The 15,761-nt window shown below is 40.3% G+C and overlaps 1 protein-coding gene and 1 pseudogene across 1 annotated transcript; both read right to left on the bottom strand.

Moving 5' to 3' along the window:
- LOC129734950 (transducin-like enhancer protein 4) overlaps window positions 1-265 on the bottom strand; it is a 42,435-nt pseudogene extending 42,170 nt beyond the window's left edge.
- Window positions 232-5,060, bottom strand: LOC129734854 (creatine kinase S-type, mitochondrial-like). The gene is made up of 3 exons (XM_055700187.1): window positions 4,919-5,060; window positions 3,371-3,466; window positions 232-452 (listed from the first exon to the last, which is right to left on the bottom strand). The coding sequence occupies exons 1-3, from the start codon at window positions 5,030-5,032 to the stop codon at window positions 276-278; spliced, it is 387 nt and encodes a 128-aa protein (XP_055556162.1). The 5' UTR covers window positions 5,033-5,060; the 3' UTR covers window positions 232-275.
- Between the last annotated feature and the right edge of the window lie 10,701 nt (window positions 5,061-15,761).

The following is a 15,761-nucleotide window of genomic DNA, read 5'->3' as shown; positions in this document are numbered from 1 at the left end:
GTCAAATTAGATTCTGAATTTATGAATATTGTGATCTCTTTGTGTGTGTCACATTGAGAATTTGTATCTTGGCCTGCATGCTTGCTACCCTTAATTTTAGAGGTTCCAAAATATGTAGGCACCATTTGAACTAATTTCCCCAAATCAGTTTCATTTTTGCATTTTCTCTGAGTGTACATGTGGCTCTTATTCACATGCAAAAGCCCTATACATAATACGGAGTTATACTTACATCAATAAGTTGCTGCTGATCCTTCTCAGACATATTGGACAAACTATAGTACTTTCCAGAAAGGTCTCCTTTCAGCCCAGCTAGAGCAGTGACCACAACATTTTCCACTTCTCTTCTCTGCCCTGGTACAAGCTGGAGGAAGGCTGAGGCCCCGGATGCTACGATCAGTACGTACACATGATGAGAGGACATAGCGCTCATCAAATTGACCATGGGTGATCTGAAGGAAGAATGCTTTTTTAATTTACACACAGTCCCCCATTTTGTACACTACTATTTAAAAAACACATCATATAAAAATGGGGCATCTTTCTGACCAGGGATCATGACCTCTCCTAGATATCACGGAATATTAAGAACACCCCCCCAGTGTTTCAGATACTAAGGGCTTTTTAGGAACTCCGAAGTTCTTTTGCTGACTCAATGTGACAAACCAGCTGATCCTTCTTACCTCCAGCAAGGAATATGAAAGGATCTAAGTGGCTTTTGGAAATATGGATACGAACATAGAAAGAAGGCCAGGTATGGAAGATCTTTTGAAAGAGGAAAGTCCAAGATGATGCTAATCTACACTGTTATTGAACTATGAAGGAAATACTAAGCAATAGATTTGATTGTGTGTATGCGGGGGCGGATGCTTTCAGTCTAATCCTTAAATACATGTTTATCTCATGAACAGACTCACAGTGCCATTAGGCAGAGGCCTAAATGCTTAGTATGAGTTAGGATTAATCCCTCTGTTAAGAACAAGGTAGGGATGTAACTAGCTTGATGTTAGGGCCATGAGTGCACCAAGCTCTGCAAACCTCTTTCACCCTCTCTCCATTGGGTTTTAACCAGCTCTGATATTGCACAGCTGTGTAACCATGGAGCTGACAAATTTGAAAAGAGCTGTCTGAAAAAGATCTGTGAGAATTTTCATCTGGGGTCTTTACACCTTGGTTATAGCTGCATTTAATCTAAGGCACTCGCCCTCAATCCTTGCCTGAGATACTTTATAGGTATGCCTGTGCCTGGCCTTGTACCTTGTTTATCCTGACCCTGCCTCACTGACCTGACCTCAGACTTGCCTTGACACTATGGCTTTCTCTATCACTGGGCTGTTGGCTGAACCTGATTACTGTAACTAGACCTGTCCTGTTCTTGCTTGGGTACTGTAGAACTGTGCCTTTGGTGAGCCAAATGTTCTGTCTGTCTTGCTATCATTCTTGGCTCCTGGCTTGCTCCTCTTACACAGTCTCATGCCTCTGACATTTCTGCATGATGTCAGGGTGTAATTGAATAGAGTAGTCAGGTGAAAGAGGTCCAGTAAAGAGAGGAAATTAGAAGAGAAGAATATGGAAGAGAAAGAAAGACCATGTAGAAGCTAGCCTGGTTTGTCCTTTGTCAGATGCTGAAAACCCCAGAAAACCTAGGCTGTAAACAAACAGCCTTGCAAAAAGAAAGGACAGAACCAGGCCTCACTTCATTTAGACATACTCCCTGTGGGATGTGCCATTTCAGTCATTTGTGGCATCCCAGTTTCCTTAGCCAGTTTCCTCATTTTCTTTGGAGGTGGATCGGGGGGGGGGGGGGGGGGGGGAAAGTACTATTACGTACAATATCATCATTGTAAGAAGCAGCACTGAATCTTTATTTCTGTTGGAAGAAGGGTTTGCCGGAGTCAAGAAGACGCTCAATATGAGTTATGCATCTTGCTCAACTTTATTAGTTTCTAACACTACTTATATAGAACCAATACACATGCATATTCCCAAAGCAGAAATATAATTGGTTAGTAGTCTCTAAGCGTGCGCGGTTCTCGCACCACTAATTATCATGACTAAAATAAGCATTCTATCCATGTAGCTAATTGTGTTGCTATGCTTCAGCCTTGTAGTTTGTTACTCCCTATATTCCCATACCGCTCCCTATCTTTCTTGGCCCTGCACTTGCTTTCCCAGCAGCTGTAGCTTGTTACAGCCACGGCCTGTTGGCACAACATAATTACTTGGTCTCAGGATTCAAGAATAGCTCAAGGCTACCTTTCTTGTTAACTTCAGCACAGTAACTTCAGTACAATTCTGATTACAGGCCTATTCTAATACCAGGCCTGGATTGTGCAGAACTTAAGGTATTCTATGGCCACGCTTCCGCAGCCATTCTTCTACAATTCCCCCTTTTTTCTTTTGCACAAGACAGGCCTGATTGGTTATGTTAAAAACTACTCTCTTTAAACAAGAAAATAAACAGCTAAAAACTAAAAGCATTACAATAATGATTATAACAAAGCGTATTCCATCAATAACGTCTTTAACCAACCTGTTATGCCCAATCCTCTCAACCATTCATCAAAGGGGTTATCATCAGCAAGAATATGCTTCATGTTTCCCTGCAGTTGTGACAACTTCTTGTGGATAGATATGGAATGATCGGAAAGGTTCACACAACACATCCCTTCAAAATCCTCACAACCGTGTCCATGTGCTAATAACAAAAAATCTGTTGCAGCTCTATTTTGTAATGTAGCATGCCTAACACTATCTACGTCAAACGATAACGAACTTAAAATCTGCAATGCAATATTAAATTGCTTCTCTCCCAAACATACTAACCTTCGTATATTCTTAGAGTTTAATGCTGCCATTGCTCCTGGCATAAATATGGAGGCTAGGACATTTGTTGTTACAGACTGCAGATCGACTCGGTCATTACATGTCTCATCAAAGGTGCGCAGTGCCCTCCGTGATCTATGAGATTGTGGAGTCATTTTCAATAAGTCTTTCATATGTGGAGCAAACAAAGTTAAACGCCCTAAATAACATGGTCCACCAACAGGATACAAAGGAATCCCTGGCCACGCTATGTCCATACATATAAAAAAAAGACTCCCGGTGGCAACTGATAGCCCCCTGATACATATACATGGAAACTCCCAGATTTCAATTCACCCCAAATAGGTGAACCGGTTAGATTTTGAAACCCTGTATAAAACCCCCGTTCACCTTGACGTTTTAGCCATAACCTCCAAGGGTCACCAAACCAAATTACTCCAGTGCTAATACCAGGCCTGGATTGTGCAGATCTTCAGAGATTCTAAGGCCATGTTTCTGCAGCCATTCTTCTACATATTTCCTCATTATTTTATTTAAATCCTACCTTGGATGCATCCAAGTCTGTGTGATGCTTCATTGTGCATGGATCATAGCCATTATGTCTCACTTTAATGACAGGGTCAAAAATCTCAGCAAATACCTATGGAATCAGGAGAATCTACAAAGAGTCTTCAGTATTATAGAAACACTTTAAGGCACTAACTTCAGTCACAAGGGAAATCCTTTGGTACGGGCTCCTGGATGGCAGCCATAAATGGCAGTTTGCAAGTGCTGACAGGGATAAATATTAAGGGAAGGGTCATACGTAGGCTGTATCTTTGAAAATTGGTCTCTGAAAAAATTATCTCTCAAAATCTGATCTATTTTCAATAGATCTCTTTTTTATGTAGCAGAGGGTAGCTGCCAACAGTTTGCCATGAGTTTCTCAGTTGCTCTGAGTTTCTGCTGTACGTCTTAGAACATGGAATTTCACCCTCTCTCTCCTAATAATAAAATGGGAGATTATTGGTGGTAAGTTTCAGTCATTTTCACCTAAAAGATGCTCTGTAGTGGTTGCTCACCTTTACAACAAAAATTGCACCTTACCTTACAGTTGCACCTTACTTTAGTTGCACTTTAGTTACAAGCTTATTCTAGTTACCACAGATAGGTACTGGATGTGGGTGGCAACCAGATTAGATATCAGGATTTATTAGCAACTAAAATACATGTTTGGTTCCCAGGCAGCTTGTGTCCTGTTCTTAGGTCATATGAGAATACCGATGTCTTCACTGCCATTAGATACTGGTGCTAGTTAGAGACATTTAGCACAGGTATGTCAACACTGGTCACAATCACACCTTCATTCTATTGTACAGTAATAACTCTGGCAGAGCTTTTCAAGGCAGTCACCATGTCTAAGTAAAACAAATCACAGAAGCTGGTAGTTCAAGAATATCAGATGTATTCTTCCATCTTGAACAGCCTAACATTTGGGATACTATTAAAAGATTGTATAATAATATATACTGTTGCATGGTAGACTGAAGGAAGCAGACCACAGAGGTCAATAAAAATAAGGATTTTCTTCTTTTTCTATTCTCCTTGTTCCAGAATTACATAAACTTGTCTATCTTAATACTGTCTTTGGCTTTTGTCATGGTCCAATAGCCTGGCACTTCACAGAAGCAATTTTCTTTTCAGTTCTGCCTCAATTGTTTTACAATGTAATTTCCATATTACCTTTATTTTGATGTGTCTCATTGTTTTTCCATAAACTATGTTTAGTAGTAGGAAAGAGAGAAGCTGTTGGAGGCAAATAGAATATTGCTCCCAAGAAGACATATTTTATTATCTTTGACTGCAGTAGAGGGCTCCTTTAGCGATGCATCATATTCACTGGATTTCCTAATGTAGGATAGCATTCAAATCCTCATAAAGGGTAGAGAAAATACTGTCTTTATGCACATGGCCTCCCCCTTATATATTCTCTGGGATACAATTTCTCTTAGGAATATATATTCTACTAAGAATCTGTGTTCATATAATGAGCTCTTGTGAATTATACCATACAAACTGAAGCAAATATGATAGCGTTGTGAAAATATTTTACCTCATAGGATTCTTCATCGCCTGCAACCATGCCCACAGTTTTAATGAAAGGATGGCCAGGATTGTCAACCCCAGTTTGGATACACTGGTCTAGGGTGTAGCCATTGGGAGTCATCTTGTCCCTTAGCCTAGCATAAATTGCTGGTATGTGATGGTAAAAGACCTTGTTGCAGCTTGATAGTTTGGAGAGTGCTGTAACACTGTATTTAGCACACAATTCTAAACCTGACACCCAGAATGTTTAAATGATTTAGGGCCATAATTGAATGCTTTAGTTTGCTTCATAGTAACAATGCATTACCCAGAGACATCTTTCCACTGACCAAAAAGGTACAATATCAGAGTATTAAACAGCAGACAAAAATATTTAAAGTGAAAGGAGTAATAGGAAAGGAGGTTGGAATCTTGTGGATGTTTTGAGTCTGAGTTTTTGAGTATTTCATTATATAATCAATTATATAATGCTGACTGTAGATTGCAGGGATTTGTGGCATGGGGTAGAATAAGGTATCCAGCAAAGTCGGAAGTGTGAGCTCTAGATTTTTATTGAAAATGCTTCCAGGTGACTCTGCTGTAAGTGACTGTCTGGTCAGAAAAGTCAAACGTGGCAGGATGTGGCATTAGGTAGGTCATTCCTTTCAGTGCTATCACTTACAGAAACTCATGCGCCTTTTCCATGGTAGCCTGACCTGTTAAACATTTTGTACTTTTTATCCATGTGAATAAAGTTTAAGTAGGCCAGAACTCATCAGCCTGAAAGAGACAGTTTGGAGGAGGAACATGGTAGAGACCTAAAAATCCTGAGTGGCATGGGGAACATGGATAGAGATCAACTCTTCACTGCCTTTTCCAGTATAAGAATACACCCATCAAATGCAACTAGTGGGAGCAACATTCAAAACAAAGGTAGGTGAATCTTTACACAGTTTGTCATAGACCTATGGAACTCCTTGTCAAAGGATGATGTAGATGTAGGACACTTACATGGGTTCAACAGGAGACTGGATAAGTACTACATGGAAGAGATTCATTGTGGGCTTTAAGCAGACAAATGAAAACAGGCTAACAAAACCCCTTGATCTGAAAATAGCTGAAAGCTGTGAGAGTATCAAGGAGTATCAAATGTTTGTTCTGCTTTCTTTTCTGAGCATCAATTTATGACCATTGTTGGACAGAGTACTGGATTATGAAGATCCCTGGTCTGGATCAGTACTGTTATACTTGACATTTAGGATACTATGGAAGTATACAAGCATCTTTCAGGACAACAAATATAGCTAAAGAAAGCAAATTAAAATGACTTCTTCAAGCCACAAGGTGTCACTTTAGCAGAGGCACATCATAAGTAGCAGTTTCTGTCTCAGCCTTGAGGTACCAAACTAGGATTATGTTTGTCTCTCAAGAAATTAAGACCTTTCCTTCTTCAAGACAATCTCCTTTGCATTTATACTACATGTACAGCACAAAACTTTAAAATAAGAATGAACATAATGGATACCAAATTTAGAGGCCTTGCTGCAGTTCAAGAATGTTCTTAGTGTGAGGAGCAGGGTGAGAGAAGGGGGGCTCTTTTAAAGATGAAAATGTGTGTAGAGCTTGCTTCATTACATGTTCCTATAAAACTCCTGTAGTATGGATTTTCAGAGAGCTAGGGAAGAAAAGAGCTAGGTGTTAGGAGAGAGGAAGTCATTGTGGGCAACATTGCTCTGGGAAGACAATCCAGGCTCTTTCCAGATTTGCCATGTGGAGGCATGGAGGCTCTGCTCTCTGCCAGCCAACCAGGCCAAGGTCAGGGACAAAAGGCAATGTATGCTCTGCCCCTTCCCTTCTAACAGCAGCTACTCTGTGAGGGATAGGGTTGAAAAGTCTGGGAAAGGATTTAGCCTCTAAAGTGAAGAGGCCTGTGGGATTCCTGAATAAAAGAGAAGAGTCAGTAGGATTGAAAAAGCCTCTCCAACAGAGAAGAAATAAATATGTAGGGATTTACAAAGCACAGGAACCTTATTTTTAATATTTAATCCTTGCAAATATTACTATAATGAAGAAACATGCCTTAAGACAATAGCATGTGAGGAAGTCTTCAGCTCCCTTCCACATATCTACTAGGCTAGCTATCTTTTGTGTGTTGGCCAATATATAATTGCTCTGTAATTTTGAGTCGTATATATCATGCTTGCAGTCTATGTGCATAGGAAATTATTCCTGAACAGTGGCCCAGAGACACACAGTAACACCAGTAAGATTATCCAGGCTTAAAATACTGTCCAGGAATTTGTGCTCTATTAATTATTCCCAGAAGTATGTTCTGAGTGCAACTATGGTTTTGGGATTATGTCTAGAGTACAGATCTCTTAGACTAACAGAGAAAATGGCATGTTCTATGGAAGGCTGAAGAAGAGAATGCATATTTTTTATTCCTCAAAAGAGAATGCATTTTTTTTCTTCCTCAGAATCAGAATTTGACCTGCAAAGCACTATCTACTTTGTACTTTAGGCATGTGATATGTGAGATGAAAAACACAGGAGATGTGTTTCAAATTTGAGTCATTTATTTCATATCCTATATCTTGTTTAAATAATTTTATACATGAATTTTTTTATTCTTAACTGTCTCCTCCATACCCTCAGTATGCAATATATATCTGTCTAACTTTCTGTTCAGAGAAAAATGTTGACTGATTGAAAGAAGTTTCAATATCCTCTCATTGAAAGAATTTCCCTAAAACAGAAATAGAGAGACACCACACAGAGAGGGCAATTTTTTTCATTACGAATACATTCTGACTTCCTCAGCTATTCCAAGTCCTTGAGAAATAGTTGCGCAACACTAGAATATAATGAAATATGTATTGATACATGAATGGACAGGAGGCAGATCATTCCTTCTTGGCTCATCCATATAGCCTTATTTCTACCTTATTGGAATGGTTCCATTCCATTAATGAATTAGATTAGGTAAGTGAAAGTTGCAGGACTGGCAAAAGGATTTTTCCCTCCCAAAATGCAATGAGACAATATTTGACTGTAAACCAAACCCAAGTATCAGGTTTGTGATAGAGGTTTTGTACTCCTTTACTTTACTCCTTATTTAGAAGATGGTATTTTTTTTTTTTGCTTTTTCACAATACAGCATCCCCATCCTATACTTTGGAAATATTTGCTTATGACTAATCTGTGGAAAACTATCCTTATCATACGTGTCTCAGAAACAGTGGATGTATTTTCATAACTGCTCTATATATTTATAGTTCTGTTTCACAGATTCTACTGTTACTGCAGGGAATTGGCTGACAGTCAAAATCCTGTCCTGAAAACCAGATTTGTCAAAATCCTCTTGCAGATGATGACATTATGACTTCAACCTCCTGAGGCAATCATCAGTCTCCACCAGCTTGGATTCTTGGTAGCTTCTGAATCCTGTGTCACTTGCAGGGACAAATTTGGTCCATATATCTGATTAAAGTAGAATTGTGTGCAATATATGTTTAGAAAGCCATGTGAGGCACAACAGTATAATTATAACGCTTTAGAAATAACCAGAGCATTGTACATGTTGACCACAGGATGTACCACAGCGTAATGGGTATTTAGCAGCCTTAGGCCATTATATTTAGTTATGCCATGTATCTACTGGTAAGGATACACTTTGCTGATAGCTGTTTTTACATAACCTCCATTCCTTATATTAATGAGATGTGACATGAAAGTCCTATGCTTTGTAACAGCAGCTACTAACTGCATATTTTTCTACCTTGGAGCCTTTTCCAGTGATCAAGTATGCACAGCAGATAGAAGCAACATTTCAACAAGAAAATCACTATATATTTCAGTATGATGTTATGGTCTGTGATTGGAAGCTAATTGCAGTGTGTTCTTAGCTAAGTACTTGGAATTAATCTGTTCTTGAGGAGCTGAGAACTACAGAGGAGTTCTGTGAGTGAGAAGTATGCTAGAAGTTGCTCTCTAACATCTTTGGGGGACAAACCATGCTCACTCAAGTTGTTAAAAGCTAAAGACTCTATAGTTGCTGATTCAGTGCTTCTGTTCTTGTGTCTTTCATTTTGTCCTTGTGACATTTATTACATAAGAGAGCACCTGATCTTGAGAGCAGCAGAGCAGGGAGCAATTCTTTCACAGAATTTGATATGCAAACTATCTGCTGTGAATAGCTAGCATCCTCAACTTTTATGTTGAACTACACTGTGTACCTGAGGTATATTGTAGTCACAGAAATCTGTGTCTGTGAAAAGAAAGTAAAATAAACCACCTGGAGAAAAAAAAAAAAAAAAAAAAAAGGATGAACCTGAGAGAAAAGGAGCTAGTTTAAAAAACAAAGAATTTTTTTCTGTAACTCAAATGGTGGAGGCTTTGTGCCACAGCTGTTCTAGGAAATACAGAGAAGATGTACCACTTGGTTGTACCTCATTTCTTCTGCAGAATGAGTATGAAGACCCCATCCAGCAATTCTTTATGCTTATGTTTGTCTAGATGTTCAATGCAAAGATTTAACCCCTAAGGCAGATACTCTCAGTAGTGACAGTCTTCTTCCCTTCCTCCCTTATTCAGTCAGCATAGCAGTTTTCTTGCCTGTTGAGGGCTTGATGCTTTAAATGCATCTGTAACTTTAGGAACAACATTTTGGACGCCTGATCAAAGGCAGATTTTATACACATAAAATTCTTTTCCTTTTTGAATTTTTTTTTTAAAGATCCATAACTCAAGTATATTTCTTTTTGGCAATGTTCTCTTCCATTCTAGTTGCATGCCCTGTCTCCGGGATATTTTGCCTTCTTGAATCACAGAAAAGGCTTACCTTACTGAAAGGCAGGCTCTACTTTACCTCACAGATCCTTGCCTAAGGTCTCTTTAAAGCTTCCAACACTGGAGATTCCACAGCCTGTGGAAAAATTCAGAGTAAGATGGGCTCCTTTTTGTAAAAAAACCCTAATATTGAACTAAAGGTCTCTTGTTAGAACTTAAACCCAGCAGTCCTCATCCTAACATTTACTTCCCTAAACTTTATAGTTAAATTTACTAGTAAGTGCCTCAGCTTTTTAAACTAAATTGGTCCTGTAAAAAAGGTGACTCTACTAAGAAAGTGATCTGACAAGCATCAATCATAGCATCGTGCAGTTGACACCTGTGGGAACTGGAAGATGGTATCTGGCTTGATCTTGCACTTTAGGTAGGTAGGAACTTCTGACTGGAGCCTGGCATAGCAATTTTAGGAACAAACATTCTCAAAACTGTCAAATGCAAAGGGTCTAAGAGAACATGACAGATTTATTTTTTTTTTTATGGCAAGAAAGATATCATCTGGAATTCTGTGGAATGGAGTCTGTTATGTTTCTATCAAAATGGTGAAACTCCTAATTTAATTATCACCTCTTGCCACAAGGATGGGCTACAGTTCTGAATCTAAATGCATATAATACTGCAGCACAAACTAAGCCCGTGTTATGCATTACACAGGTAGTCCACATACAATCAGAAAGTAGATTTGCACAAAAAAATGTCATTTTTAGTTCAACAACCGAAACAAAGAACTTTTAAATAAATACAGTGGGTAATGAACAAGACACATTATTTAACAGGAAACCAGACTGGTTTGTTTTTCACATTTTTCTCCTTTAAAAAATAGATTGATTTCCAAACAACATATTGTATCAAAACAAAACTTAAAAAAAAAGATTAATTCTGAAAGTGTCTAAACTTAATGTTTCTCAACCTAAAAAATTCTAATCAAAACTATTTGTCAAATATGACCACAAATTGTGAACAGTTGGCAGATGTTTTTTTCCTACAGAACATGTCAAACTGCACTAACAATAAATTTGTACCATCACCACCAGTGTAGATTCAGGGAATGGTAATTATCCCAGTCAAAGGCATAGTTAAAATATGCAAGGTTTTGTAAGAACACTTTACCAGAAATACCATGCTATGATTCAGATTTCACTGCAGTATCACTAGGTCTCCACTAAAAGTATTTCACTTTCATCGTGAACATTTACCACTGTACAGCCTTAAAAACAATAGAACATACTACTTTATATATATATATATAGAGAGAGAAGTTTACTAAGGGTCTTCCTTGGTGCTCATGGTGATAGAAAAAACATTTTTTCATAGGTGCTTATAATGCATCTATTGAAGGGGAAAGAAGAAATGTTTCAAGATCAGAATTTTCATGATTATCAGTTTTAGCCCTCTGAAAAATAATCTAGAGTTTTCCTAAACTAATCTGGTGTGTTGGAAGGAAAACACTTCCATCAGAAAAGCATCTATCTTGAATTTAAAACTAACCAAATATGGTCCTGAGAAGCGAAGGGAGTTCTAAAGGTTAATGGATCTCTGAGTTAAAATTAAATAAAAATCATACCTTACTTCTTGTCTGCACTTGTTTGTCTTCAATTTTGAACCATTAGCCTTTGTTATGACTTTATCAGTGTATTGTTTAATGTCTATTATCTATTTTATATAAAGCTACTTAATGACAAGCTTTGCTTTTTTTTTTCCAAAAACATATTTTTTCAAGTATTTTCAAATTTCTTAATCACTCCTTGGCTCTTCCCTAAATCCTTTCCATTTTATTTTCATTCCCTACATCCTCCTGATACTAGAACAGTCACTGGATTCCAGTAATGGCTGTACTAAGTGTAGTGATCCTGACTGGAAGACTGCTGTATATCGAGGAGTTGGTTGGTTAGTGATCCACATACATAACTGTTAACCAGAGTAGGCCCAGGCCTGTGCCGTGCTGCACATATCCCTTGGCCTCAGGATAACCTAAGCCAGCTCGTTGCAAAAAAGGAGCCTGCAGCCATCTCCTGCTTGGTACCTGTGATTATGACACCTGCGTGGCCTTGCCTTTATCTAACAGTGCAGCAAGTTCTCATGAAAATATAATTTCTATTTGCCAGTAGAAATGACAAATAGATTTTTTTCCTTTTAAGAAAATCCTATAATAGCTGGAATGACCTAAATAGGGAAATCCTTTCTACGGACAGGGTCTGCAAATCATGCTGTGTGTGGGTCGGAGGCCCATTAGATGCTGCATAACTTAGGGTTCCCAGCATCTAAAGGGATGTAAAATTATCTATATTTTTCTTTCTTTCTTTATAGCATTAGTTCTAATAAATAGCATTTTAAATTATACTTTACAGAGTGCTTTTCTTAATGGGATCATAACAAACCAGCACCTTCAGGTGCAAAGCACCAAGTCCCCAAGATAGAAGCAGTGATGTCTAGCTATGAATTCAGTCCCCATTATCTTATTGTTGTCAACATGAAATGATTCACTTCTAGTCATATTAGTCGTATATCTGTAACTGCATTAATGACTGTGCCCTTGAAGAAGAACCACAAGCCTGGTAAGGGGGAATATCCTGCCCCAGGAGATGCCAACAGCCTGTTCATTGCAACAAAGACAAGTTGTCAGCAGAATGAGACTGTAACTGGGGGAAAGGTAAAGGTGGAAGGGGGAGATTGCCACCACCGACTCAATTCAGGGCTAAAAGACTCACACACCCCCACACCTCCCTCGGACATGTGTAGTAAATTAAAAATACACTGTAATTTAAATAGAAGCAAGAGCTATATAGACCAACAGAAAACTACCATGCATAACTAATTACCAAGAGTATCTTTTAGGTAGAGTTTGGAAAATGCATATATATAACTAGACTGTATAAATATTATTCTTGTTCTTCTCAGTTTTGGGCTTACTTTGTGGAATACCACCTAGCCCCCAGCTTTGCGCAAATCTGTAATAAAGAAATACCTCAACTCTCTGTGTCAATTGGCTCTTGCACATTGGGTGAACAATTCCACTTTTTTGGACAACAGCAGCAAAACATCTCTACAACTACTAAATAATTAATGTATTAAAATATCATATCAGCCCTTTGGAGCCACAGTAGATTACAGAATTTCAAGCTTTGTTAATTGCTTGAAATGTTTTGGCCCCTTTTAAGAATCACAGAATTATCCAAACTGCAACAACGGAGTAAGGACTACAGTCCTCAGCAAAGTATGACTCTGGAATGACTACAGAGCTCTGGGGGTGGTAGTCAAGGGCATGGGGGCATCAGGAGGATATTTCAGTCAATAATTGTCTGCGGAACTGGTCTTGGAACAGGGTTTTGGTTTCTATGACCATGGGACGCTGTTTGAGGATCATTGTCTGCTTGGGTAAGAAGAGACCCATGTCAATAAGTAGGTCAAATGTATCTTTGCTAGTAGGATGGCTGACATGCTAAGGAGGGTTTTAAACTAGGAATGATGGGGGACAGAGAGAGTTACCAGCAGACCTGCAAGGCAGGTTTGGACAGAGTAGATAAGCAAAGGCCCTGGGGTGATGTAAAAGGAAAGGATCACAAAACCAAAAAAATGGGGCTTACGCGGGGTCCCCTCCAGCATTTGCATGTAAGTGTCTGCAAGGAAGTGTCTACAAGACACTGTTATGGAGAAAACCCCAAAGCCCTTTCAGGGAAATTAGCAAGCTGGGGTGCCTCTCTAAAGTACCTGTACACTAATGCATGCAGCATGAAGAATAAACATGAGGCATTAGAGATCTGTGGACAGTTGCAGGGCTATGATCCCATTGGGATCATGGAGACGTGGTGGAATGGCTACCAGGACAGGAGTGTTGCAATGGAGGGATACAGGCACTTTAGGAAACACAGTTCAGGAAGACAAGGAGGGGGAGTTGCCCTTTATGTTAGAGAACTACTGGAACGTATGGAGCTCTGTCTGGAGATGGATGATGAGACTCTGAAAGCTTATGGGTAAGAATTAAAGAGCATACAGGTATGGGAGACACTGTAGAATCATCATAGAATCATAGAACAGTTTGGGTTGGGAGGGACCTTTAAAGGTCATCTAGTCCAGTCCCCTGCAATGAGCCATCTTCAACTAGATCAAGTTTCTCAGAGCCCTGTCCAACCTGACCTTGAACACTTCCAGGGATGGGGCTTCTGTCACCTCTCTGGGCAACCTGCTCCAGTGTTTCACCACCCTCATTGTAAAAAATTTCTTCCTTATATCTAGTCTGAAGCTACCCTCCTTTAGTTTGAAAACCATTATCCCTTGTCCTACCACTACAGGCCCTACAAAAAAGTTTGTCCCCATGTTTCTTATAAGCCCCCTTTAAGTATCAAAAGGCCACAATAAGGTCTCCTTGGGGCCTCCTCTTCTCCATGCTGAAGAACCCCAACTCTCTCAGCCTTTTTTCATAGGAGAGGTGCTCCAGCCCTCTGAGCATTTTTCTGGTCCTCCTCGGGACCCACTCCAACAGGTCCATGTCTTTCCTGTACTGAGGACTCCAGAGCTGGAAACAGTACTCCAGGTGGGGTCTCACCAGAGCAGAGTAGATTGGCAGAAACGCCTCCCTCGACCTGCTGGCCACGCTTCTTTTTATGCAGCCCAGGGCACGGTTGGCTTTCAGCGCTGCGAGCGCACGTTGCCAGGTCATTTTGAGCTTCTCTTTGACCAACACGCCCAAGTCCTTCTCCGCAGGGCTGTGCTCAATCCATCTCTGCCCAGCCTGTATTTGTGCTTGGGTTTGCCCTGACCCAGATGCAGGACCTTGCACTCTGCCCTGTTGAAGTTCATGAGGTTCACATGGACTCACTTCTCGAGCTTGTCCAGATCCCTCTGGATGGCATCCAGTCCCTTCAGGTGTGTCAACTGCACCACTCAGCTTGGTGTGGTCTGGAAATTTGCTGAGGGTGCACTTGATCCCACTATGTTGTTGATGAAGATATTAAACAGTGCTGGTCCCATTACGGACCCCTGAGGGACACCACTCATCACTGATCTCCATGCAGACATTGATCCGTTGACCACTAACCTCTGGATGCAACCAGCTAACCAATTCCTGATCCACCAAGCAGTCCATCCAGCAAATCCATATATCTCCAATTCAGAGTGAAGGATGTTGTGGGGGACCGTGTCAAAGGCCATGCAGAAGTCAAGGTAGGTGAAATCCGTAGCTCTTCCCTTGTCCACTGATGCAGTCGCTCCATCATAGAAGGCCACTAGGTTGATCAGGCAATACTTGGCCTTGGTGAAGCCATGTTGGCTGTCTTGAATCCCCTACCTACTCTCCATGTGCCTTAACATAGTTACTAGGACAATCTGTTCCATGGTATTCTCAGGCACAGAGGTGAGGCTGACAGGTCGGTAGTTCCCAGGAACCTCCTTTCTACCCTTTTTAAAAATGGGTGCAATCTTTCCCTTTTTCCAGGAACCGGGGACTTCACCTGACTGCCACGACTTTTCTAATATCATAGAGAGTGGACTGGCAAATACATCAGCCAGTTCCTTCAGGACTCTGGGATGCATCTCATTGAGTCTCATGGACTTTTGTATCTTCAGGTTCCTCAGGTGGTCTCAAACCGGATCTTCTCTTACAGTGGGAGGGACTTTGCTCCTCCAGGCCATGTCTTGAGGTCCACCCATTCAAGAGGTGTGGGAAGAGAGACTGACAGTGAAGATGGAGGCAAAACAGTGGTTGAGTACCTCAGCTGTCTCCTCGTCTGTTGTTACCAGTTTGCCAGTCGTGTTCATCAGAGGAGGTATGCTTTCTTTGACCTTCCTTTTCTGGCTGACATACCTATAGAAGCCCTTCTTATTATTCTTTGCATCCCTTGCCAAGTTCAGCTCCATCCTTGCCTTGGCCTTCCTGACCCCATCCCTACACATCTGGGCAGCACCCCTATGCTCTTCCCAGGATACCTGTCCTAGCTTCCACTGCCTGTGCATTACCTTCTTGCCCTTTAGTTTCACCAGCAGGTCTTGGCTCATCCATGCAGGTCTCTTGCCTTCCTTTCCTGATTTCT

This window comes from Falco cherrug, assembly GCF_023634085.1.
Source record: "Falco cherrug isolate bFalChe1 chromosome W unlocalized genomic scaffold, bFalChe1.pri SUPER_W_unloc_1, whole genome shotgun sequence".
NCBI lineage: Eukaryota > Metazoa > Chordata > Aves > Falconiformes > Falconidae > Falco > Falco cherrug.
The sequence above is the reverse complement of the archived record's forward strand: the minus strand, read 5'-3'. Positions and strand labels throughout refer to the sequence as shown.

Coding starts and splice junctions, on each gene's coding strand:
- LOC129734854 (XM_055700187.1), bottom strand. CDS start 5,032: ATGACTCCCAATGGCTACACCCTAGACCAGTGTATCCAAACTGGGGTT. Junction 3,467..4,918: donor GCGATGAAGAATCCTATGAG/GTAAAATATTTT, acceptor CTGATTCCATAG/GTATTTGCTGAGATTTTTGA. Junction 453..3,370: donor CAGACTTGGATGCATCCAAG/GTAGGATTTAAA, acceptor TTCTTCCTTCAG/ATCACCCATGGTCAATTTGA.